At 40.0% G+C, this 24,421-nt stretch overlaps 1 protein-coding gene across 2 annotated transcripts in view; it reads left to right on the forward strand.

Annotated features, from left to right (window-relative positions):
- The window catches only part of INTS7 (integrator complex subunit 7), an 88,994-nt gene that overhangs the window by 62,064 nt on the left and 2,509 nt on the right, over nt 1–24,421 (forward strand). For both annotated transcript variants that reach the window (XM_026509099.4, XM_044387819.3), the window contains exons 14-19: nt 10,262–10,456; nt 10,952–11,055; nt 12,098–12,166; nt 17,274–17,406; nt 20,656–20,754; nt 22,061–22,246. In XM_026509099.4, the coding sequence (XP_026364884.1) occupies nt 10,262–10,456; nt 10,952–11,055; nt 12,098–12,166; nt 17,274–17,406; nt 20,656–20,754; nt 22,061–22,246 (786 nt within the window). The remainder of the gene's footprint in view (nt 1–10,261; nt 10,457–10,951; nt 11,056–12,097; nt 12,167–17,273; nt 17,407–20,655; nt 20,755–22,060; nt 22,247–24,421) is intronic.

Here is a 24,421-nt window from a genome sequence, read left to right on the forward strand (position 1 = left end):
CACTAAGAAGCTTGAGTTTCTTGCTTTGTGGATAAAGAAGAAATTGTCAAGGATGCTACTGTCCCACTTTTTGCCCCTCTGTGATACCCTCCTATTCTAAATTAAGAGTCAGCCAGCTACTATTCTTGTTTTCTCTGCCAAGAGAGTAAAGGGGTTGCAGGAGAGTTAGACCATTAACATTTCTTATGTTTCCTTGAAATTAGTTCTATTCCGAAGTAAGGACCTGTACCCAAGATGAGCATTTTCTGTATTAATGCAAAGATTTATTTTCCCAATAAGAGTAAAACATTTATGGGCTGACTCAGTTGGTTAAGCGACTGCCTTCGGCTCAGGTCGTGATCCTGGAGTCCCCAGATCGAGTCCGCATCGGGCTCCCAGCTCGGCAGGGAGTCTGCTTCTCCCTCTGACTCTCCCTCCTCTCATGTTCTCTCTCTCTCTCATTCTCTCTCTCTCAAATAAATAAATAAAATCTTTAAAAAAAAAAAAGTGAAACGTTTATATAATCAACATTAAACATTTCGTAGGTATTGTCACACAGCTTTTAAAATTGTATATATTTAGATGGAAACTTAAAACTTTTGGTACCTATTTATATACATTTATCCCATAATCTGAAATATTTTTAATGGTGGGCCATCCCGAAAGAAGTGCTCCAAAGTAGAATAAAGAATAAGCAGATGTCATAAAAGAGACAATATTTAGAATACTGTGAGTAGCTATCTTTTGAAGTACAGTTTTTTGTCGGCTAGGATTGATCAGCTGCTGTTTTCAAACAGGAATGTAGGAATGGCTTCTCTCCATCTTAAAGGGTAGCATCGCCTGCTGATTCTTTCCTCTTGATTATTCTGGGAAAAGAGTGTTGTTGCCTATATCAGGCTAATAAAAGCCTCAGAAAATCAAAAGGTACAATTGTGGGTTGCAATCAGTGGAAGTATTTCATTTTCTAGTTCATGTGGAGCAGGAAATTGTTTATCATTCAGTACAGTAAATGGTTGGAACTGTGAAACAAACGCCCAGAGCAGCGAAGCAGATAGAATTAATATTATGAAAATCTTGTTGAATATTTAATCGTCTTTTAATGATTTGTGGGGTATGTGTATTTAATAAGGCTTGGCAGCAGTTAAGGACTGAATTCTGACATAGAAAGAAAATCCTCAATTGACAGAAACCTCTTGTCTTGATCTCCTTTTTGCCGTTAACATATTATGACCTAAGGCAGGTTATTGGGCCTTACATCATCTCCTTTTGAAATGGAATTCTTTTATTCAGCAGACTATAAGCACTTACTATGTGCCAGGCACTGCTTTGAGGATATTAAAAAAAAAAAAATCGGGAAATGATTCTCTACTTGAGAGTAGGGTAGAAAGGAAGGCAGTATGATTCTTACAGTCCTCTGGAACTTAACCACTTTTCTGATTGTACTATACCATCAGGGTCTTTTAAAGATTTATTTTAGGGGCGCCTGGGTGGCTCAGTCGTTAAGTGTCTGCCTTCGGCTCAGGGCGTGATCCCGGCGTTCTGAAATCGAGCCCCACATCAGGCTCCTCCACTGGAAGCCTGCTTCTTCCTCTCCTACTCCCCCTGCTTGTGTTCCCTCTCTCACTGGCTGTCTCTATCTCTGTTAAATAAATAAATAAAATCTTTAAAAAAATAAAAAATAAAAAAATAAAGATTTATTTTGATCATTCATTTGGCAAATGGGGATTTGACAGTAGCTTTGTGTCTTTGTAACTGAGAAGATATGAGCATGGACTGACCTACTCCTGCCACATGAATGAGCCAACGTGAGATTGCACAACTGTGAGAATTCTGCTTTTTACCTGCTTCAGCCAAACTAAACAGGAGAAGTTCAAATTCTGTGCTTAGGGGGGCCCTATAGCAACGTTGGGTGTCTAATTTTCCAGCACTGATTAATGATAGAGTTATCTTGCTACTTAAGAATAAAAATTGTAAAAAGTACTTTAGTTTTCTGTGCTGTGTAACAAATTACCACAAATTTAGTGACTTAAAACAACACCTTTTTTCTTTTTTTAAAGATTTTATTTATTTGAAAGAGAGTGCCTGCAAGCATAGGAGCAGGGGAGGAGCAGAGAGAGATGGACAAGCCCACTCCCTGCTGAGCACAGAGCAGTCATGAGGCTCCACCCCATGACCCTGAGATCATGACCTGAGCTGAAATCAGGAGTCTGACCTTAACTGACTGAGCCACCCAGGCGTCCCAGACAGCACCCATTTGTTATTTCACAGTGTCCATGAGCCAGAGGTCGAGGCATGGCTTAGCTGGGTCCTCGGCTCATGTTGTCATAGCTGCAGTCACAGCGTCAGCTGGGGCCAGTCTTGCCTGAGGCTCAAGCAGGCGCAGGGTCCTCTTCTGAACCCATGTTGGCAGAATTTATTTCCTCACAGCTTTAGAATTTGTGGAAACTTCAAGGCCTGAAGGAAAATCTCTCACCTTCAAGACTGTCTTTTAATGGGCTCACCTGATTAGGAGAGATCCACCCAGAAAAATCTCCCTTTTGATTGATATAAAGTTACTTCATTAAGGATCTAAATTATATCCCCCAAATTCATCACCTTTGCTGTATTCCACTGGTTAGAAACAAATTACAGATTTCATCCACACTGAGATTATTGAAGATGTGGATACTGGACGGTGTGAATTAGAGGAACCATCTCAGCGTTCTGCCTACCATGGTGGATTGTTAATTGTATTTACTTTAATTTTTTAAAGATTTTATTTATTTGAGAGAGAGAGCGCGAGCATGCCTGAGCCGGTGGGGGGTGGGATGGGGAGTGCAGATGGAGAGGGACAAGCGGACCCCACTGAGCGCAAAGTCCGTCTCAGGGCTCGATCCCAGGATCCTGAGATCATGACCTGAGCCGAAGTCAGATGCTTAAGTGACTGAGCCACCAGGTGCCCCATTTCTATTTATTTTAAAATAGTAAATAGTAGAACATCTCCATGTATAGTATAGAGAGTATATTAAAAAAACACAACAAATATCCAAATATACCTAGTATCTTTAGGAAATGGGGCATTACCATTGCCTCTAAAATTCATGCATATTCCTCCATGTTTGTATACCATTTCCTGCCCCACAAAAGCAATCACCGTCCTGAATCTTGTGTGTACCATTCCCTTGCCTCTCTTCATAATTTTAACATGCATTTTTGGAACTCTAAACAAGGTGTACTATTTTATGTTGTTTTTGAATTTATATAAAAAGGAATCCTATTTTTCTTCAGCTTGCTTTGATTATCTAAACTATGTTCTTAAGATTCATTCATCTTGTTGCATGAAGCTGTAGGTCAGTTTTAGTGCTGTATATTCTTCCATCATAGGAATATACATCAATTTATTTGCCCATTCTAGTGTTGATGGAAATTTTAATTTTTCCAGGGCTTTGCTTTTAAAAATAGTATTGCTATGAACATTCTTGTACATATCTTTTGATACACATATGTAAAGCTTTTTCTAGGACAGTGATTCTCAACTGGGGATGATTTTGCCCTTCCAGAGGACATTTGGCAATGTCTAGAGACATTTTTGGTTATCATGATTTGCATGGTGTTACTGGCATTTAGTGGGTATAGGCCAGAGATGCCGCTAAACATCCAGCAATGCACAGGCCCCTCCCGTCAGCGAAGAATGTAACTGGTGTACTGAGAATGAAAAGCCTTCTCTAGGGCAGCAGACCTCAGTCAAAGCTGTGTGTCTGTCCCTTGCTCCAATTTAGAAGTGTGTGCGGATGTCTCTCTTTGTCACAGGGTAAGGGGGACCGCTACTGGCTTTGATGGTCAGTGGCTAAAGTTGCTTAATCTCCTGAAATGCCCAAGACGCTCCTGCTCTGTGACGAGATTCTGCTCTAATCCACTACCTGGGAGTGGAATTGCGAGGTTATGTACACCTTCAGTTGACTGGTTAATACCGGGAGGCTTTCTACAGTGGTTTACAAATTTATAATCCTCCGCGCGGTGTGTAAGAGTTCCTGTCGCTCCACATTTTCCCCCTCACTTGATATGTTCTGGACATTCTGATCGACATTTCTCAAATTACTAATTCAATTAAACATTTTATTTATTTATTTATTAGATATAATTGACATATAACACTGGTTTCAGGTATACAGCACAATGATTCAATATTTGTATATATTGTGAGATGATCACTACACTAAGTCTAGTTAATATCTGTCACCATACATAGTTAGAAAAGGTTTTCTTTTTTGTGCTGAGGACTGTTAGGATTCACTCTCTTAGCACCTTTCAAACATTCAGTACAGTATTAACTATACTCCTATACTATATACTACATTCCCGTGATTTATTTATTTTATAACTGGAAGCTTATACATTCCACCCCCTTTGCCCATTTCACCCACCCACCACCTCTGGCAACCACAAATCTATTCTCTATCCGTGAGCTTGAAGTTTTTTGGGTTTTTTGGTTTTTTTCTTTTTTATTCCACATATAAGTGAGATCGTATGGAATTTGTCTTCATTGGACTTATTCACTTAGCATAATGTCCTCAAGTCCATCTGTGCTGTTGCAGAAGGCAAATTTTCACTTTTTTATGGCTGAATAATACTTCATTATATATACGCGCCACATTTTCTTTATCCATTTGTCTGTTGATGGACACTTAGGTTGTTTCCATATCTATTGTGAATAATGCTGCAGCTAACATGGGGATGCATACGTCTTTTTGAGATAATGTTTTTATTTTCTTCAGATAAATACCCAGAAGTGGAATTGCTGGATCATATGGTAGTTCTATTTTTAGTTTTTTGAGGAACCTCCGTACTCCATGCTGGCTGCAGCAATTTACATTTCTGCCAACAGTGCACCAGAGTTCTCTTTCCTCCACATCCTTGACAACACTTACTTGTTCTTGTCTTGTTGATGATGGCCTTTCTGACAGGTGTGAAGTGGTGTCTTGTGGTTTTGATTTGCATTTCCCTGATGATTAGTGATGTTGAGCATCTTTTCATATACCTGTTGGCTATCTTTATGTCTTCTTTGGAAAAATATCTGTTCATATCTTCTGCAAATTTTATAATCAGATATTTGTTTGTTTTGTTTGGCTGTAAGTAGGAGTTCTTTATATTTTTTGGATATTAACCCCTTATCAGATATAGGACTTGCATATATTTTCTCCTATTCAGTAGTTGCTTTTTCATTTTCTTGAAACAATTAAATATTTGTTTCATTTTTGGCCATTTGTGTTTTGGTTTTTTTCTGTTAACTGCCAGTTGAAGTTTTTTCATTTTCCTAGCAGGTTGTTTGTTTTATTGATTTATAAGCGTTCCTTAGGGGTGCCTGGGTGGCTCAGATGGTTAAGCGTCTGCCTTCGGCTCAGGTCATGATCTCAGGGTCCTGGGATCGAGTCCCCTGTCAGGCTCCCTGCTCACCAGGGAGTTTGCTTGTCTCCCTCTCCCTCTGCTGCTCCCCCTGCTTGTGCTCTCTCTCTCTCTCTCTCTCAAATAAATAAATAAATAAAATCTTTAGAAAAAAAATATAATAGTTCCTTATATGTTCTGGATACTAATTTTTTGTAGGTTTCATATGAATTGCAAATATCATCTAATTTTGTAGCACACTTTTTCTTTTTTTCCATTTTCTATCTTTTGATGAACAGCCATTCTTAGTAGTCTAAGACTTAGTGGTCTAAGTTATTGGTCCTTCTTCCTTTATGGTTTCTGTTTTTTAAGAAATTTTTCCCCATTTCATGCCCCCTTCACCCTTTTCTCCAGAAGTAAGCACTATTTTGATTTCTAAAACTATAGTCTTGCCTTGTTTTTTATCATTAGTTAGGGAATCACACACTATTCTTGTGATTCCAGCTTGTTTTGCTCAGCTTTATGTTTGTGTGAGTCATTCATTTGTCGTCGTTGCATATTGCAGTAATTCATTCATTTTCATTGCTCTGTGATATTCTTTTGATGACTGTTAAAGCAATCTGTTTATCCATTTTTATCGTTGGGAAACATTTGGGTTATTTCCAGGTTGGGCCTATTAAGAGTAATTTGACTGTGAACACTCTAACACACATCTCTTGGTATAGGTGTGCATTTCTTCAGGATGGTAGTGCTGTGTCATGAGATATACTTAGGTTCAACTTTAATAAATACTGCCCAAAGATGCCCATGGTGGTTTCCAGCTTATACTCTTACCATTATGAATATCTTTGAGGGTTCACAGTGCTTCTTGAATCTATGGCTTGAGGACTTTGATCAGTTTTGGAACATTTGGTTGTTGTCTCTTTAGCTATTGCTTCGGTCCCTTTCTTGCTCATCTGAGACTCCAGATACAACGATGGTAACTCTCTTTACCATGTGTCATTTATCTCTTACATTCTCTTCTGCTTCTCCCATCCATTTATCTCTCTATTCTTAGCTCTAAATGTTTTCTTCTGACCTGTCTTCCACTTCAGTAATTCTTTTTTTTTTTTTAAGATTTATTTATTTTAGAGAGAAAAGGGAGGGTGGGGCAAAGGGAGAGAGAGAATCTCAAGCAAACTCTGCACTGAGTGCAGAGCCTGATGTGGGGCTCAGTCTCACGACCCTGAGATCATGAACTGAGCCAAAACCAAGAGTCAGACACTTAACCGACTTACCCACCCAGGCACCCCCCCTTCAATAACTTACATTGTGTCTAATCTGCCATCAAACCCATTCATTAAGTTCTTTTTTTTTTTAAAGATTTTTATTTATTTATTCGACAGAGACAGAGACAGCTAGCAAGAGAGGGAACACAAGCAGGGGGAGTGGGAGAGGAAGAAGCAGGCTCATAGCGGAGGAGCCTGATGTGGGGCTCGATCCCATAACGCCGGGATCACGCCCTGAGCCGAAGGCAGACGCTTAACCGCTGTGCCACCCAGGCGCCCCCATAGTTTTTTTTTAAATTTGTATCTGATGTTCTGTTTTCTGGATCTATTGTAGCTTGTATCTTTGACTTTTTCCCCCTCTTGCTTTGGAGGATTTTGTCTTTTTTGTGTGCTTTATTATTTTTTATTTGGTTTTGGACAGTGTGGATGAAAAATTATGATGATTACATCATCCAGAGCCTTATATATCTTTTTTTGCCTTTGGCAGGCAGTTAGGCTAAGATTACCTTAATCCAGCCAAGGACTGAACTGATTCAAAGCTAGGCTTCAGTCCTTGGGAAGGCCAGTGTATTTTTGGGTTCTCCTAATTCCTGGGGCATAGCCTTTTGAGGTTACAGCCAAAAGCCTGAAGTGTTTTCCTCAGCCCCCTCCTAGTCTTATAAGACTGCTGAAAATTCTGCTCAGCTTCTCAGACTCTCAGGAGCAACTTCCAAGTTAGCAAACATCTCAAGGGAGAAAAAGTCACCAATGTCAGTCTTGCATTTCCCATCTCCATGATTTTTGGCTTCGAAATCCTTTTTGCCTTAATAAGCTCTTTGGTGCTTTCAAATATATGTTCTTAATATTGTATTCCGTTTTCACAGCTGTTGTTAGTAGGAAGGCTGGTTTAAAACAGTCTAGTCCATGATTGCTTTATGCTTGGCTTATTCTTTCAAAATCTGAGATTATACTGAGTAAAATAAGCCAGAAGATAAATACTATATGATTCCACTTATATGAGATACCTAAAGAAGTCAGATTTACGGAAACAAAAGTAGAGTAATGGTTACCAGGGACTTCAGGTCCATGGTTTACATTATGGTTTACTCTTGGCTGTTGTGTGTTCTTTACCACTGTGTGCACACAGACACACACACATACTTTTTGTAACTGAGCTCATCAGGTAAATTTCTTTTCAGCCATGTTGGTTTCTTTAAGTATCTCCATTTAGAAAATTGGATATGTACTACAAGTCAGAAGCTCAGTGAAGCAGCATTATATGCATGTCTAACAAAGATTTAACTTTAGGGCGCCTGGGTGGCTCAGTCGGTTAAGCATTCGACTCTTAATTTCAGCTTAGGTCATGATCTCAAGGTCATGAGATCGAGCCCCACATCAAGCCCTGCATCAGGTTCTGCACTCAGTGGGAGTCTACTTGAGATTCTCTCCCTCCCTCTCTGCCCCCCCACCTGCACGCACATGTGTGCTCCTTCAGACTCTCTCTCTCTCTAAAATATAAATAAATAAATCTTTAAAAAAAGATTTAACTTTATCTGTTTAGGGGAAAAGAAAGAAAGAAGGAACAAGAAAAAAAGGAAGAGAAAAATAGTTATTTGAATAACGGGGAAGCAAAATAGCAATCCAAATAGTGAGGGTAGTTTTTCTCAATTAGCTGATACCCAAAAGTGAGCATTAGGGAGAGCTCTGAGTTTGTTGTTCCTTCACCTGCCTGTGTTGAATTCATTGAAAATAATTCCTCCCTGAGGAAGTTTCAAGGGTAATACTGATTATATGCGATTTTTGCTTTACCTGCTAACCTTAGATTCCCAACCTGTGTTTAAGCTTTAGCCTTAATACAAAGAAAAGTAAATAATATCCTTTTTTTAAAAATCTCTCATTGGCATTATTCATACTGCTATAATCTAAATTTTATTTCTTATACATTTTCTTTTACAGATGATACTACCTTTTAAAGTCTTTGGCCTCTATGACAAACCTATCTTTTCCATCTTTTGAACATGCATACTATATCTAGCATTGCTTTCTTACAGCGTAACACAATCCAAGATGCGCGATCACTTCCAGAGTTTCCATCTTCTATCATCAATAAAATACTCAAAAACAAATCCAGAGTTGCAGTAAATCCGTCATATAACTACATCTTGCTTCTGTTTCAGTTTTGTAATGCATGTTGGGACAAGATAGCCAGGGTTTTTGTCTGGTCAGATGGTCTGTACTGTATTTATAGAACGGTATCGTATACACCAACTTGTATCCCTGACCGTTGTAAAGTTACTGACAAGCAGTACATTAAAAATAGCAGGTAGTGCTTACGGGGCAGATCTACCTTCTTATAAGAGCAAATTAAATCTCTAAGGAATTAAATGCAATTAAAATGTTCTCTTTATTCTCTTAGTCTGTGCTGTTTTATGGTTAGAACAGACATCCTAAAAGTGTGAAAACCACAGAATTCAATATATTGAGTATAATTACTACCTCTAGCTTGTATAGCTCTATTTATACGTAGCTTATATATATCATCAGGGACCTTGCAATTTGAGAAGGATACTAGTGCAGGTGCATGTTCTTATAAAGGATATAGGGAGTGGCTAATTATTTCATAGAGTAAAATATGAATGGTACCAAATAACAAAACTTACCATTTGACACTTAAAAGTAGAGAGAAGTACACTAAGGTCAATATGTAATACTTGGCCAAATCGTAATACTGTAACTGACTTCTAGAAACCCAAAGTCAAATGCCTTGCTCTCCTGCTAAAAGAATAGTGTAAGATACTATCTAAGGAGCAAAGGGCATCAGCATGTTTTAAGCTGTTCATGTCAGAGAGGAAAATTATTTTCACTATGCTTCCATTTATTGTAGTTTGGCAAATTTTTGGTATGCCTTTTGTTGAAAGCACCATGCTAAGTTTTCTGCCAGAGTAGTTGCTGGGTAGTTAAAGATGGTCCTGGTTCTCTGCCCACACGGGCTTGACTTACATTCCTTGCCCCGTCTACCTAGCTGATGCTACTCTTTGCTATCCAAGGCTCAGCCCTGAAGCCTCTCCTCCTCATTGAAACTTACTTGGGTGTTATAACCTGTTCTTCCTTGGTAGCCTCTCCATGCGTTCTAACGTGTCTGCTCAGAAAGTCTTTTTTTAAATTAATCTGGGCTCACAGTGGAAAAATACAGCCACGAGGCAACATGGTTTTTTAACAGTGACTGTCTAGCACCATATTTTTCCTGTCCTTATCTTTGTTTCCTCCCCCCTCCCAACTTTTAAAAAATCCTGTCAACGATTCCAGTGATGAGAATTTCAGGTTAGAAGAGTAGGAAGGTGGTGAGGAGGAGGGTTTGGGAAGAATGATAATGTCCTTGAAGTGTCCCTCAAATGATATCTTACTGGGGAAAATCTAGCCAACCCAATTGCTGTGGGGTCTTTGTGAATGTAGGGAGTAAGGAACCTGAATGTTGATGGAACATACAGTTTTTGACAGCTGATGCTAATAATATGGTTTTCTTTCTAGTACTACATCATTCCTCTTACAACGTAGGTGTTTATCCATCAGTGTTAGAACTATAGCTCCTTTGCACAGACGGTGACAAATACTTTGTGTGGCACCGTCTGGCTATTGTATTTACTTTGTCTTATATATATCTTTTTCTCCCACAGGCTGCAAGTACACCACTGAATCCTTTAAGTTTTCAGTGTGAATTTGTAAAACTCAGGATTGACCTTCTACAAGCCTTCTCTCAACTTATCTGTACTTGTAATAGCCTCAAGACAAGCCCCCCACCTGCAATTGCCACGACGATTGCCATGACCTTAGGGAATGACCTTCAGAGGTGTGGTCGCATCTCCAATCAGGTGTGTCCTAACTTCATTTTCAGTGCAGTTTTTATTTACACTTTAGAGGTTTTTGAGGTTAGTCGTGAGATGAAAAATTCTGAAATTTAAAGATCAGCTGTTGGACTCATGGACATTAACCATCAAATGCTTAACTCATCTGTCTTGCCAAAAATAGGCTGCTGTTTTATTAGAATGACAAAGTGACTGATGATGTCTCACTAGATTCTACATATTTACAACTGTATTAATTGTCTTAGTGGAACTTGCAGCTGAAAAAGCAATGCTTTTTGTTTCTGTGTGTCATACGCGTTATTATAATTTTGTGAACATTGAGAATTTCATTTATCATCTTTGTTAATTTTATTTAACAAGGTTTATAGGCATGAATGGACTGGAAGTGAAAAGGGTTGAACTACTTTTTTGATTTGATTGTTTGAGGATAGGTTTTTTTGTATGTTTTGGTTTGGGTAGAATAGCATGTTCTTTGTAACTGATACTTTTCCTACCTTGCAGATGAAACAGTCCATGGAGGAATTCCGAAGCCTTGCTTCCCGGTATGGGGATCTTTATCAGGCATCTTTCGATGCTGATTCGGCAACGTTGAGGAACGTGGAACTGTATCCTAAGCTGCTTCAGTCTTTCTTGTTCTTTGGAAGTAGTCTTTTAAACGTAGAGTAAATGCTTTAGATATGCTTAACTAAAAATACGTATATTTAGGTAAGCCTACAAATGTATTATAATGAATAACTTCTCTTTTGAAATCTAGTATGGGCAGTATAATTTTACTTTTTAACTTCAACCAGGCTCAGGCTTAAAAAAAAAAACAGTGACCCAGTGGTGGTCTTTCTCCACCGCTAGGAAGAGCGTCCAAAGCCCAGGTCCCACCAGTGTTGCATACATACTCGGTGCTCACTTGAGCTGCAGTGGAGAAGGCGACACATTTTCCCACCAGAAACCCATTTTCTCTTTTGTCACCGCTGTCTTCTTCGTGGTGAAAACCCTGGTTCCCATCGCCTTTATTAGCGATCTGTAGTTTCGCTGTCACTCTGGTTCCCTGAGTCCTCTTTGAGTTCTCCATATTTGATTAGCAGCCTCAAGTCCGTTTCGAAAGGAGGGAAGAGAGACGTTTTCAAGCTGTGGGACCTGTAAATCAGTAGTGCTTGGCATTTTGGTTTTCTAAGTAAAAACCTAGTGAATGCCGTGGACCCTTTCCTCTACAAAATGCATTTATTCACACACCCCAGCGGATGTGCTTAGTCCCAGGAGGGTTACCAGATCCCTTGAGCCCCAGCTTAAGAACCTCTGGGGTAACTACAGGCCATTTTTGTTGTTGTCGCTTTTAACTTGTATCACCGAAACTCCTACATCTGAGCAGAAGAGAACAATTTCTGTGATTGAATCACAGAAGCTGTTGCTTGGTTCCCCCTTCCCACATTAGGCAGCCTCTAAAGTACTCTTCCTGGAACAGAATTTAAGGATCACTATTATAAACAACATACATCCCTTAAAAGGGAAACAAAATAATGAAGTCTCAAACCAGTTGATTTGATAACATACGGTTACCTTAACTAAAAATAGAATCCTTGTCTTGGCGTGATAGGTAATATAAAGTCTACATGGATTTCTCTATTTTCATGTATAACCTTAACGTTAATCCAGACAGCAGCAGAGCTGTTTACTGATCTCTCATGCAATAGAAGCCCTGATTTTGGATCCAGAATCAGCAAGGTATTTCTAATAATAGTGTACATTAAAGTACATTTCCAGTGTTACCTTACCTAGCCGTCACAACATGTGTTTTGGAAGAGGCATTATAGAAGAACAGAAGAGGGACTTTGTTAGTATTTGCCTGAGGTCACACACCCACTGACAAAACTTGCTTTTTTTGACTCCCGTTGTTTATTTACCTCTGCCTGGTTTTTTTTTTTTTTGAAGATTTATTTATTCATTTTAGAGAGGAGGGGGAGGGGAAGAGAGAGAATCTCAAGCAGACTCCCCGCCAAGTACGGAGCCTGAGGCAGGGCTCCATCTCAGTTCCCTGAGATCCCAACGTGAGCTGAAATCAAGAGTAGGACGCATAACTGATTGAGCCACCCAGGTGCCCCACTGCCTCCTATTTTTAAAACATTGACTTGGAAAAATAACTAGGAAGAAGTTCTTTGAATTTGAGTATTTTCTTCTTGTATACTATAACTAAACTTTGGTTTGAAAAATTGGGTTAATAATTAAGCTTAAATTTTTTATTCTTTGGTTTCTTCAACAAAAATATATTCCTGTTTTTGCTTTATTAATATTCTTTTCTCCTCTCCCATTAACTAACTGTTCAAAATATTTTATTAAAGAATGATCCATTGTTTTTTTCCCATTACATTATTCTGTTTTGGAATGTGCGTTTTCAACTGTCTATAATTTCCAATTTAGTAAGGCCTCTGATTCCAACGTCAGCTTTCTCAAAGAGAATATAATCAACAAACCAGAGTGAAATTTCTCTACCCTAAAGCGTTGACTCACCATTTCTTTTCAGGACAATAGCAGGATCCTTGCGTCTGTTTTAAAGTTCTGCCTACTCTCAAGCTAGGCCACTTAGCTGTCTTTGTCCCCACTCATCCAATCCATTTTAATATTTTCATAACGTACTTATATTCGTTTATTTTTCCTTTTATCCTATTTTCATCAGTGTTCATTTTCCCTTCAGATTTGCAGTGCTTATTTAAAAAAAAAAAACACCCTTCCTTTTAAGTTTCAAAATATGCTTAAACCTCCATTTTATAGAGTCTTTGCCAATTAATTGATGCTTTGAGGCTCACACCAGTTCTTATTGTGCCATACTCATTTTACTTCTTAGCACCCAGATATCATTGTACTGTTAATTGGTAGAATTAGTATAAGTGTTCTCCTTGATTGACTTTTTAACAGATTGGGTGCATTGTCAGCAGGGGTGGGGTGAAGGGAGTTATCCAGCCAGCTTTCACATGCTACCGTCTCACTCTCTGGGCTTCCTACCACTTTTTTTTATTCCTCTCCTTCCCCTCTCATCCTCCAAACCTAGTCCCCTAGCCTCTGCCCTTCATAGCAGGGAAAAATTGGAAAAAGAAAGCTTACACCTTGAAGGGGAGGGTTCTTTGGGTTTCATTCTCAATAGTATACAACTGCAAAGAGTGGATTCCTTCTAAAACTTCTGCACCTTACAAATAAAGACTAGCAGCTAAAAAACCTCAAGAGTGAAGCATATTGTTAGTATTTCACTGTAGTTTTTACAAAAATCTATCTTTTTCATAGCCTAGGAGCCTTCTGGGGAGAAGAGACCTTGTCTTTTTTTTTTTTTTTTTTAAAGATTTTATTTATTTGACAGAGATAGAGACAGCCAGCGAGAGAGGGAACACAAGCAGGGGGAGTGGGAGAGGAAGAAGCAGGCTTACAGCGGAAGAGCCCGATGTGGGGCTCGATCCCATAATGCCGGGATCACGCCCTGAGCCAAAGGCAGACGCTTAACTGCTGTGCCACCCAGGTGCCCCAGAAGAGACCTTGTCTTATTATTCAACTTTGTATCTCTGGCACCTAACATAGTGCCTGAGCCAGTAATAATAAATACGGATTAGGACAGGGTAAATGTCTATAATTATGAATGTGATTGCCTCATCCCAACTTTTTAGGATTATCAAGAAGAAATATTTTGAGATGTTTGTCCATTGCATTTTTCTGCTCTAGCTTTTTATTTGCTCTGTCATGAATCCTTCGTGCTTAATCTTTATGTTATTGCCTAAACGATAAGGGAACAGTTTCCAATGGTGACAGAGTAACTCAGACTGGACTTTTCCTTTTACTGCAAACAGCTAAAACCTGGATAAAACATATAAGTTAACTGTTTTCAGGTGTTGGGAAATAGGTAACTCAGGAATGTAATCCCTCAGAGGAGGGGCATAAATCAGGTAAACCCTACAATAGTCTTTACTCTCCTCTTGTTGGAGGCACTTTTTAGACTGCCTCTCAGCGAGGAGTAACCAAAGCAGAACATGGGGTCTTGCTTAGTTGAAGAGATAGGGATCAGGTTCTGGGAACCAGAAGAAGCTAGGATTTGCAGGACAGAATACAGGAGAGAGGAAAAAGCTTTCCAGGGAAAGAGCTCCCGAAATTTCACAGGCTGTGAATCTTTGGTTGAATGCTAAGCTACGCATACGCAAGGTGAAACTCCACAAGGCCAGGCAAAAACTACTATGGAAAGAATAATTACCAGAAGCTATAAGCCGAACAATTCCCAGAGCTCACACATGTCTGAGAAATGTTTGAGTTCCAGTTAGCCAAATGGAGAGACCTTATTGAACACTGAGAGCATTCAGAAGAAACACCAGAGGGGTCAAAAAGACATAATTCTGAATACTTATGTACAAAGTAGCAGATCTTCCAAATATATGAAGCAAAAACTGACAGAACTGAAAGAGAAATAAATCCACAATTACAAAATTCTCAGCACTGCCCTCTGAGTAATTGATGGAACAACTTGTCAGAAAATTTCTTAGGATATAGAAGACTTTAACAACACCATCAGTCATTTTGATCTAATTGACATGTATATACTAACAGCAGCATATGTATTCTTTTCAGGTGCATGTGGAACATTTAATGAGATAAACCATATGCTAGGCTAGAAAGCAAATCTCAAATTTTAAAGCATTGAAATCATACAGAATATGTTATCTGACAAATTACAATGGGCAACAAAAATGATCTCTAGAAAATCCCCACATACTTATGGTAACAGCAGTTACCATAGAGAAAAGTTTGCTGAATTTGACTTACATCTTTCAACTTGTGCTGTTTGGAAGATGCCATTAAGAAAATGAAAAGACAGGTCACAAACAAGGAGAAAATAGTATCAAATATATTCTATCAGAGGACTTGTATCCAGGATATTAAGAACACTACACAACTCAAGACAGTGCAGTTTTTACAAATTGACAGATTTGAACAGATGTTTCAAAAAAGGAGATATGCTAATGTCCAATAAGCAAAAAATGCTTAATATCATTAGGCATCAGAGAAGTGCAAATTAAAATCACATTGGAATATCTACTAACACCCACTAAAACGGCTAAAATTAAAAAGACCTTCAATATCCAGTATTAGGATGTAGAGGAGCTTGAATTCCTACCATTTGGGGAATACAAAGTGATTCAATTCAGCTGCTTTGGGAAACTGTTGGCAGTTACCATCTGACCGGTTCTACTCCTACTTACTTACCCATAAGAAATGAAAACATAGTTCCACATAGACTCATATGTAAAATTTCATTGCAGCTTTGTTTGTAGTAACAAAAACTGTAAAGATCCAAATGCCTCTCGACAGGCGAATGGATGAACTCATACATCCCCACAATGGAATACGCCTCAGCAATAAAGATGAATGATCTATTGATATATGCAAAACACGTGAATGACTCTCAAAAACATGCTGCGAAGGAAACCAGACTCAAAATAGTACATATTTTAGGACTCTTTATATGCAATAACTGGAAACATCCCATTTATAGTGATAGAAAGCACCCCTGGGGTTGCCTTGGGTCAGAAGTGGGAATTGACCAGAAAGGAGTATTTTGAATAGGTGTATTTCTGTGCTTTGTAACTTATATCTCAATGAAGTGTATTTTTTAAGAAAATGAATGCTTTTGTAGGTAGGGCAGTATTCTGAATTTAGACCCTCTTAGTAGCAGGTCACTATGTAAAACACTTTAATTTCTCTATGCTTTGTGTGTAGAGTTTTTCTAGAGTCATATAAACGAGGTTCAGTTCTTGTCTTATTGGAACTTGAGGTACAGTGCAGAGCAGGGAACAAAGCTGTGGAGCCATACGAACATGATGAATTTCATCATTCACTCTTAGCTGTAGAAACACATGCATGGGACTTCATTTCCCTGAGCCACATATGCGTAAACTACAGGTAAATAACGATGCCTGTCTCCTAGAGTGGTTCTAGTGGTTAAAGGGAATAACCTATATAAAGTACCTAGGTGAAGTGCCTTAGTGGGGCCTTTTAACACACAGTAGGTGTAAAAGGATAACAAGGGAAGAGTACGAACAGTCTTATGCCCAGTGTGGCTGAATTACCTATATTGCATTTTTAAGTAATCCCGTTGAAGTTTAGTTAGCATACAAAAGGTTTGCTTTCTTTTCTCACTTAGAAATACTTTCAGAATTACTTTCTGGGTGTGAGGCAGTAGAAGAAGGAGGAAATCTAGGTAAAACTTTCCCAGTTTTACCCAGCTCTGCGTGCTAGCTCTCCCCCGAGCATTCCCGCATCTTCCCTGTACATGCTTTAGGTTCATGCTATTTCCGCAGCCCTGAATGCCCACCACACTTCCGTCTCTCCACATCTTATCCATCCTGCTTGCTCCGTGGTTTGTTCAGGACCCATCTCTTCCGTGGCATTCCCCACTCCACATTCTGATCTTTTATTGGTATATCTTCACTGGTTCTGTGGCACTTCACCTGCTGGCTTTGTCCTGCTGGTTACCTTTTCAGATGTCTTGGGTCTCCTTCACTTTATGGCAGAGGTGAGGGTTCTACATTTTTCTACTACCTAACAACCAAGGTGATTAGCCTTACGTAATTTGAAGTCAGGTCTGGGTTGGAACTCTGGGCTTGTTACTTACTAGTTATGTGACTGAAGGCAAGTCTCTCAACCTCTCCAGGCCTCAGTTGGCTCATCTGTAAAATGGAGACAGCAGTGCCTACTTCGTTATTTTACAAAATAAAGGAGAACGTGTAGGAAGTGCCTGACACACTTAGACATTAAGATGGTGACTATTTTGTTTGATTAATTGCTACTTCTTTGACCTCAGTCTCCAGGAATCTGGACCTACGGGAGCCGCCCACGCGGACAGTGAATATGAGCGGAGAATGATGTCTGTCTATAATCGCGTCTTGGAGGAAGTGGACTCACTCAATCGGAAATATACCCCTGTTTCTTACATGGCAAGTGGCACTTGTTTCATTGACTTTTTATGACATAGAAGTCGGTTTCTCTCCAGTTCGGGCACTTCCTAACCCTGTGACTTCAGCAAACTCACCTCTCTGCCGGTTTTCTCCGCGCCTGTCTTGTGACAGGGTTACTATCGTACCTGCCTTGCAGCATTGCCGCGAGGATGAAATGAGCTAACAATCCGTGGCGGGGGCTTGGCACCTCTGTGGCTACTACATAGTTACATTAATGTGCCGAATCTGCTCCCCCAGAGCACAGCTAAAACTTCTTTTTTTTTTTTTTTTTTCCTTTTTAACAATGTAACTGAAGTTGCAGTAGTTCTCAACTCTGGCTACTCATCAGAATCACTTTGGGAGCTTTTTAAAAAATAATCAACACCCAGGCCCCACTCTAGACCAGTTAACTTTGAATCTTTGCAATTAAGGGCCAGGCATTAGTATTTTTCAAGGCTCCCAGGTGATTCTCTCCTGCCACCGGGGTTGAGAACCACTGACCAATGGAAACAGAAAAAACTGGGCTCGTCTGGTCGTCTACCTGGCAGTGAATCACTTTCTGCCAGGAGATGCCACCAACGTCCTTTGCTGCAGTGCTTCCCTTTTAGCTTGCCGAATCTCGGTGGCCTTTGGGAGTGTTGAGCTCTCACTCTCTCTTCAGTCTTCTCCCCAACAGGACAGACTGACACACACCCAGATTTTCTTCTGCCTGCTTGGCCATTCCTCAGTGTCTTCGTCAGCTCAGGCCCCTATAACAAAATACCTCTACACTGGGTGGCTTAAACAACAGACACTTCTTTCTCCTAGTTGTGGGGGCTGGAAAGGCCAGAATCACGGTGGCAGCCAGTTTGGTTCCTGGTGAGGACCTTCTGGCTGGCTTCCAGATGGCCACCTTCTCACAGTGCCCTCATACCAGGGAGAGAAAGGGAGCTCTGGTGGCTTTTTTTCTTATAAGGACACTAATCCCATCATGGGGCCCCATCCTCATGACTTCTTCCAAACCTAATAACCTCCCAAAGGCCCCAATTACCAATACATTGGGAGCTAGGGCTTCAAAATAGGAGTTTGGTGAATACGCACATTCAGTCCATAACTCCCCATCTGTGAACTTAGGCCTTGGAGAGTTTCCCTTGCCCTGCCCACCCATTAGGTGCTGATATCCCCTGCAGCTCTCTTCTGGCTCCTGCTCTTCTCACTCTGTACTCTCACCTTTTATCAAGTGTTTAAGAAGAAATTGGCATGATGCATTGTGGAAGAGTTAAATTAAATTTCAGGACAGGAACTTTCCTGGACATACTGCTTTCCACTTATGATCGTCAATATGTATTTGCTGAACTGAATTGACAGAGGTAGTTGTTTGACACTGAAATTTGGTTGCTAAGGGACAGTGTAAAGATTATCTTTGAAGGAAATATACACATCTGTGCAAGATATTGATTAGATGTCAAAAAATACAAAGGCTGGAAAGTACTGGATTCAACAAAGAAGAGAGTGCTGGGCTCTGCTAGTCCTCCTGCTGTTTTACTAACCATAACGTGTGACTTCAGACCTCCAAACTCTTCCGGTGATGGTAGTCTCCTACTAGCGTCCCTGTGGAGGTGTGCCCCACGCCGGCGGCCTCAGAGGCGGTCCACACTGTCCCTGGAGGGAATTGTAAAATCTGCATCCATTCTTTTAAAAGGGAGAATGGTGCTTTTTTGCCAGGGAGCAGCCTGAGGTCACTTGGGGTCCACTTTAGTCCATCCTTTAAAGAGGTGTCTCTCCTCAAATACTCTCGGCATCAGACTTCCACTACCAGCAGGACGTCCCTGCAAATGCTTCCCATGTTCCTTATTGCAGGAACATGAATAATGTTGCGTTAGCAGTTAAACCTGAAGGAAGAGAACCAATGTGTTTGAATCTGTGTTGTGGTTTTCTCCAGTAATAGACCTGCCATTTGTGTTAGAGGTCTCTCGGGCACAAAATGTTCAACACCCTGAAACCAGGGAGGAGTGGACTCTTCTGGTGTGTAGCCTTAATGCCCAGCTGTTTAAGACTGTTTACAACATAGGCCACTAGGTGGCGCTGTGCTTGGCATCAGGAGCTTAGAAGGGCAGCCAGCATGGTAGCGTGGTTTTTACCCCGAGGTGCTTTGGGGGAGCTGATGGGGAAGTAGACTGAGGAGGGACATGTAGACCAACAGGAATAGGTCTGGGTCACCCAAAGTTACAGGTGTTCTGATGCTGCTGTAGTTTTTTGTTTTTGTTTTTTCTATTCAGTTGGTGAATTGTTGGTGAAATAGAACTAAATCATTGAACTAAGAGTTAGGCAACCTAGGTTCTAGTTCCAGCTTGTTCTGTTACCTGTCTGGGTGACCTGTGTCATCAGCAAAATTGAGGATTAGCCTGGGTGACCTTTATAATATCTTTGACAGTGTCACAGGTGTATACTCCAAACTCATCAAGTTGGATACATTAAATATGTACAGCTTTTTGTATGTCAGTCATACCTCAATAAAGTGGTTTTAAATAAATAAATATGTATAATATCTTAGAACTCTTAAATGATAGTTGTAGGACTCCTCTTACTAAGCCTGAAAGGATTCACTGTGGTGATTCTCTTCTGCAGCTGTTCTAGGAGTTTCAGAACTCAGTTACATTTGTGAAATGGATTTTTGAAATAAGGTACTCTAATCCCATAGAGTTGAACTGTATAGTCATTCTTAATCTGACTTCCAGTAAGTTTCCACCATTGCTTACTCTCTAGAGGCCCATGGTCACAAGGCCAGGGAAGCCACCCGGACATGGGATGGAAGAACAAGTCAGTGAGGCTCCCTGTGGGATTTGGTGTTAGGCCTTGGACATCAGTATACTGCCCTGGCTTCCTTATCATGTCTTCTTGGTCCCACTTTACCGTATAAGAGTGACTCTATATTGTAGTATCTAAACTAATTATAGAATAATAGATCTAATACCTCTGATGCTACAGAAATGCAAAATTTGTGCATTAATTGGCCTGGAGGATTTTCTTCTACATTTACTTTTATTTTATTAAATATACGCTAAAATAAAGTAAAAATCTGCAGTTGTACTCCTTGACACGAATGATTTGGCAAACATTTGGGTGTTACGCCTCTTTACTGATTGGTATGTACCTTTGCAATAATCTTATGACCATTTGTACTTTTTAAACTTCTTCATGAAAGTACCGTTTGTTGATGAAATTTGGAAATTTATTTTTATTTGACTCAGTTTCTTTATTCCCTCCCAGCATACAGCATGTCTCTGCAATGCCATCATTTCCTTGCTGAAAGTTCCTCTTTCGTTTCAGAGATATTTTTTCCAGAAACTGCAGTCTACCAGCATCAAGGTAATACTACCAAAATACGAAGGTTAATGTAGATTAAAAACCCAGTCATCTTCTGGAATACATGGGATATAGCTCTGCTTCAGGATCTTACCTTTGGTTTTGATAAAACTTACTTTAGTTGTAAGTTTTTTCTCCCTTTATCAAGTGGTTTGGTGAAGGGAATGGGATTTGGGAGTTAAACCCTTTCCCTTCTTAGCTGTCAGTGCCAAGTGCAGTGTGACAGGCATTCGGCTACCTGGAGCTCTGTCCCTTGTCTCCAAGAATAATCTTAGAGGTTTTCATCATAGTCCTCTACAAGGATCTTGAGCTGAGTTTGCATCTGATCGGGCTTTTCAGACCCCATTTAGAATAAATCAGGTCTGGTAAAACATTACCAGTCCTATCTCTAGAATGCTTTTGTCTGTGAATATCAAGTTTTGAGGAGCTGGCCAATGAGAAGAGCTAGTATTTGAAAATATTTGAGCCACTCCAAATTCAAAAGCTATTTTTGATTCAGAGGATGGAATTGTTGGAAAAGGTGGAAAACTCGCCTCCAAGAGATTTCCTGAATTATCCGTCCGTGGGTAAATGTCTTCAGTGCACTGTTGCATATCCATTTGAATGCTTTTGATTGTAAATAACAGAGCATTCTATTTCAAAATGACCTGAATAATAAGGAGAATTGATTCTCTTAGCTAAGACGTCTTAAGGTAGGTTGTGTGCAGGGTTGGTTGGTGCAGTGCTCAGCGTCATCAAGAAGACCCTCCTCTTCCGTCTTTTCATTTAGCAGAATTTGCGCTTTCTGTAATTTAAGGGGATTTGGGATTTTTAATACAAGGTTAAAAATATCATTTGGTTCGTTTGTGGAAACTGACTTTCATACCACTGTGACTTGATCATATATATAATTCTAGAATTTTAAGTTCACTGACCCTTGAATTTAGTCTATTTAAAAATTACATAAAACCAAAGAGACAGCAGCTAGACATGAAAGTTGACATAGTGCATCTCCCTGCTGGAATTGGTTCATTGTCAAAGAAATGCCCCGCTACAGAAATGGGGAAGACTAGGGCCTTCACTGTTTTCGGATCCTCTGTTACCTTCACACAGAACTGGGATTTTGGGAGTAGAAAACAGAGCGGTATTTAAGAGAGGTATTAGGGAGAAGGAACCCTTGACTTAAAAGGCGCATTTGGTTGTCCCAGCAGTCAGGTCGTTAGCTGTGTGTGTAGTGTTGTAACGTATAAACAACAATTAGCACAAACATGTTTGTTGGAAGAAAGCTCGTCCTTGCTTGTGGGCGTTCATTTTAATGTTGGTATTGCAGCTTGCTCTGTCACCATCACCCCGGAACCCTGCAGAGCCCATCGCTGTCCAGAATAATCAGCAGCTGGCGCTAAAGGTAGAGGGAGTGGTTCAACACGGATCTAAACCAGGACTCTTTCGCAAAATTCAGTCCGTCTGTCTAAATGTCTCTTCCACGCTACAGAGTAAATCTGGACAAGACTACAAGGTAATTGAGGAAAGAGGCAGAGTTGCGATATGGATTTTATCAGCTCATTCATGGAAGTTTTCCAGTGGTTTTCATGGTTAAGCAGATGGCAGTTACACCTCCCAAGGCATGAGATACGGGCATAAGTTAAAAGTACATATTGGGGCTTGAGAGAGCTGATAAATAAAACCTCTCTTTTCTCTGCCTGAACCAGGTGATAGAGAAAGCATCCAGGCAGACAGAGATCAAAATATGAGCCTTACTGTTCAGCGATGGGGAAACCTAGCTCAGGCGCCTGGCAACAAGGACTTCCTAGCCTTTGAGCTCTGAGTTGAATTTTCCCACCCAGCCTCAGCCTGTGCACACAAGAGGCTGCTCCTATAAAATTGATGGCAGGAAGGAGCATCCTGATGTCCAGAGAAGGGAAGAGAAGGTCTTAGCTCCCCATGCTCAGTTCCTACCCAGAAACTTAGCAGTCAGTAGAACTCACCTCCTCTCCCGGAGACCAATATGATTCATCTAATGAAAAGTCCCTCTACGTGGAGGGGAAACATCAGGAGTGGGGAATGAGTACCTCCCTAACTCCCCTACCCCCCAAAAGCACACATCTAATTATTTTTCTCTATTTTAAGTGGATATTAGCATTTTCTAAAGAAAAAAGGGTATACAGTATTGGCAGACAATGGTCAGATAAAGTAAAATCTTTCCTTAAGGGTGTAACCCTAGGAAAATACTGCTTTGAGAAATCATGAGGCAGGTAACCAAAGTCATGCTTGCTTTCTTAGCCAAGGCCAAGGTGCTGAATACCATGGAATACCAGTATTCCCAATGCAGAACATTCCCCTCTTTAGACGTCTTTCTTCTTCCAGTTCCTTGGTGGTTTGTTCACAGAAAATAGAACACGGGAACAAGTACACAATTGTATGAACAGAGTTGTTCAGATGCCCAAATTGGTTATGTCCAGATTTATTGTGGGCATGCTTAAACTGAGTTCCATAGTAAGAAGAGGAGTACTAGTAAAGATATAAAAAGAGAACATTTTATTCTCTTTGGTGGTTTTAGGCTAAAAAGCCAAGAGAAGGTGTGGTTTTATCCATTTTTATTTCTTTTTTTTGGTAACTTTCCCTGCTTGGCCCACCTTGATAAGGCCCAGCCTTCATTCTCGTGCTCTCTTTGACTCCTATGACACAGACTCTAGTGCCTTATGTAGCAAATATTTGATGAATGATGACAAAAGCCATTTACTGTATTTAGAGTACAACTTATGTTTGGGCAATCTTTATTGTCACGGAAGGTGAGAATTTACGTAGTTAACTTACCCCTGTCTGCAGCTGTCTCCTCATTTAGAGTTTGAAAGAACAGTAATTCTCTTTGTTCCTTGTATATAATGATTTCTACTGTTAAGAAAAAAAACATTCAAACCAGTCTTCTGCTTATTAACTTACCTCTCAAGGCATTGCTTCAAGTCAGGAAGCCGATATAATAAGTCATGTGATACAAGATTTGTAATGTTACTTGCAGTGAGTTTTCAACTTGAAATGCATCATCCGTTCCGAGTGATCAGGTTGCTTTGGCCTATTTCTGGTCCTTTTAAGGAAGTTTTTGTTTGGTAAGCATATTCTTTAGGGACATAAAAACCCTACAGAAATTGTGCAAAAAACAAAACAGGGCCTATAAATAATTCTGAGATCGCGAATTGGTGACTTCATTTCATCGATGTTACAGGTAAATGTCTCTGGATAACTGACCTTGTGATATGCTCATTTAGTCCCAGAGCTTCAGGGCATATTTATGTCATTGATTATGCAACAGAAACACACACATAAACCTTGAGCAATCTGGCCAAACCGTCATTTAGGTTACCTTTATATGCATTCCAGAAAAAGTGTCTCTCTTGGCATACTTCATCTTGGGTCCTGGTCAGGGCGCACCAGCAGGTGTTACTGTGTCTCGAAAGGACAGAGACATGGGTGTCTAGCTAAATAAGTGAACAAGCCCATAAACTTGTGTTTTATAATATATTGTGCTGCCAATCTGAACAAGATCCTGATTATCAGGTAGGCACTGTACAAGTTCTAAAGTTAATTTGTCAAAGGAGGGAGGGACGACTGCATTACTGAAGCAATGTAAAATCAGACTGGGTAGGAGGAAGAACCCTAACTTGTATTTACTTAGTGTTAGGTTCTTTTTCAGTCT

This window comes from Ursus arctos, unplaced genomic scaffold (assembly GCF_023065955.2).
Source record: "Ursus arctos isolate Adak ecotype North America unplaced genomic scaffold, UrsArc2.0 scaffold_2, whole genome shotgun sequence".
In the NCBI taxonomy this organism is placed as follows: Eukaryota; Metazoa; Chordata; class Mammalia; order Carnivora; family Ursidae; genus Ursus; species Ursus arctos.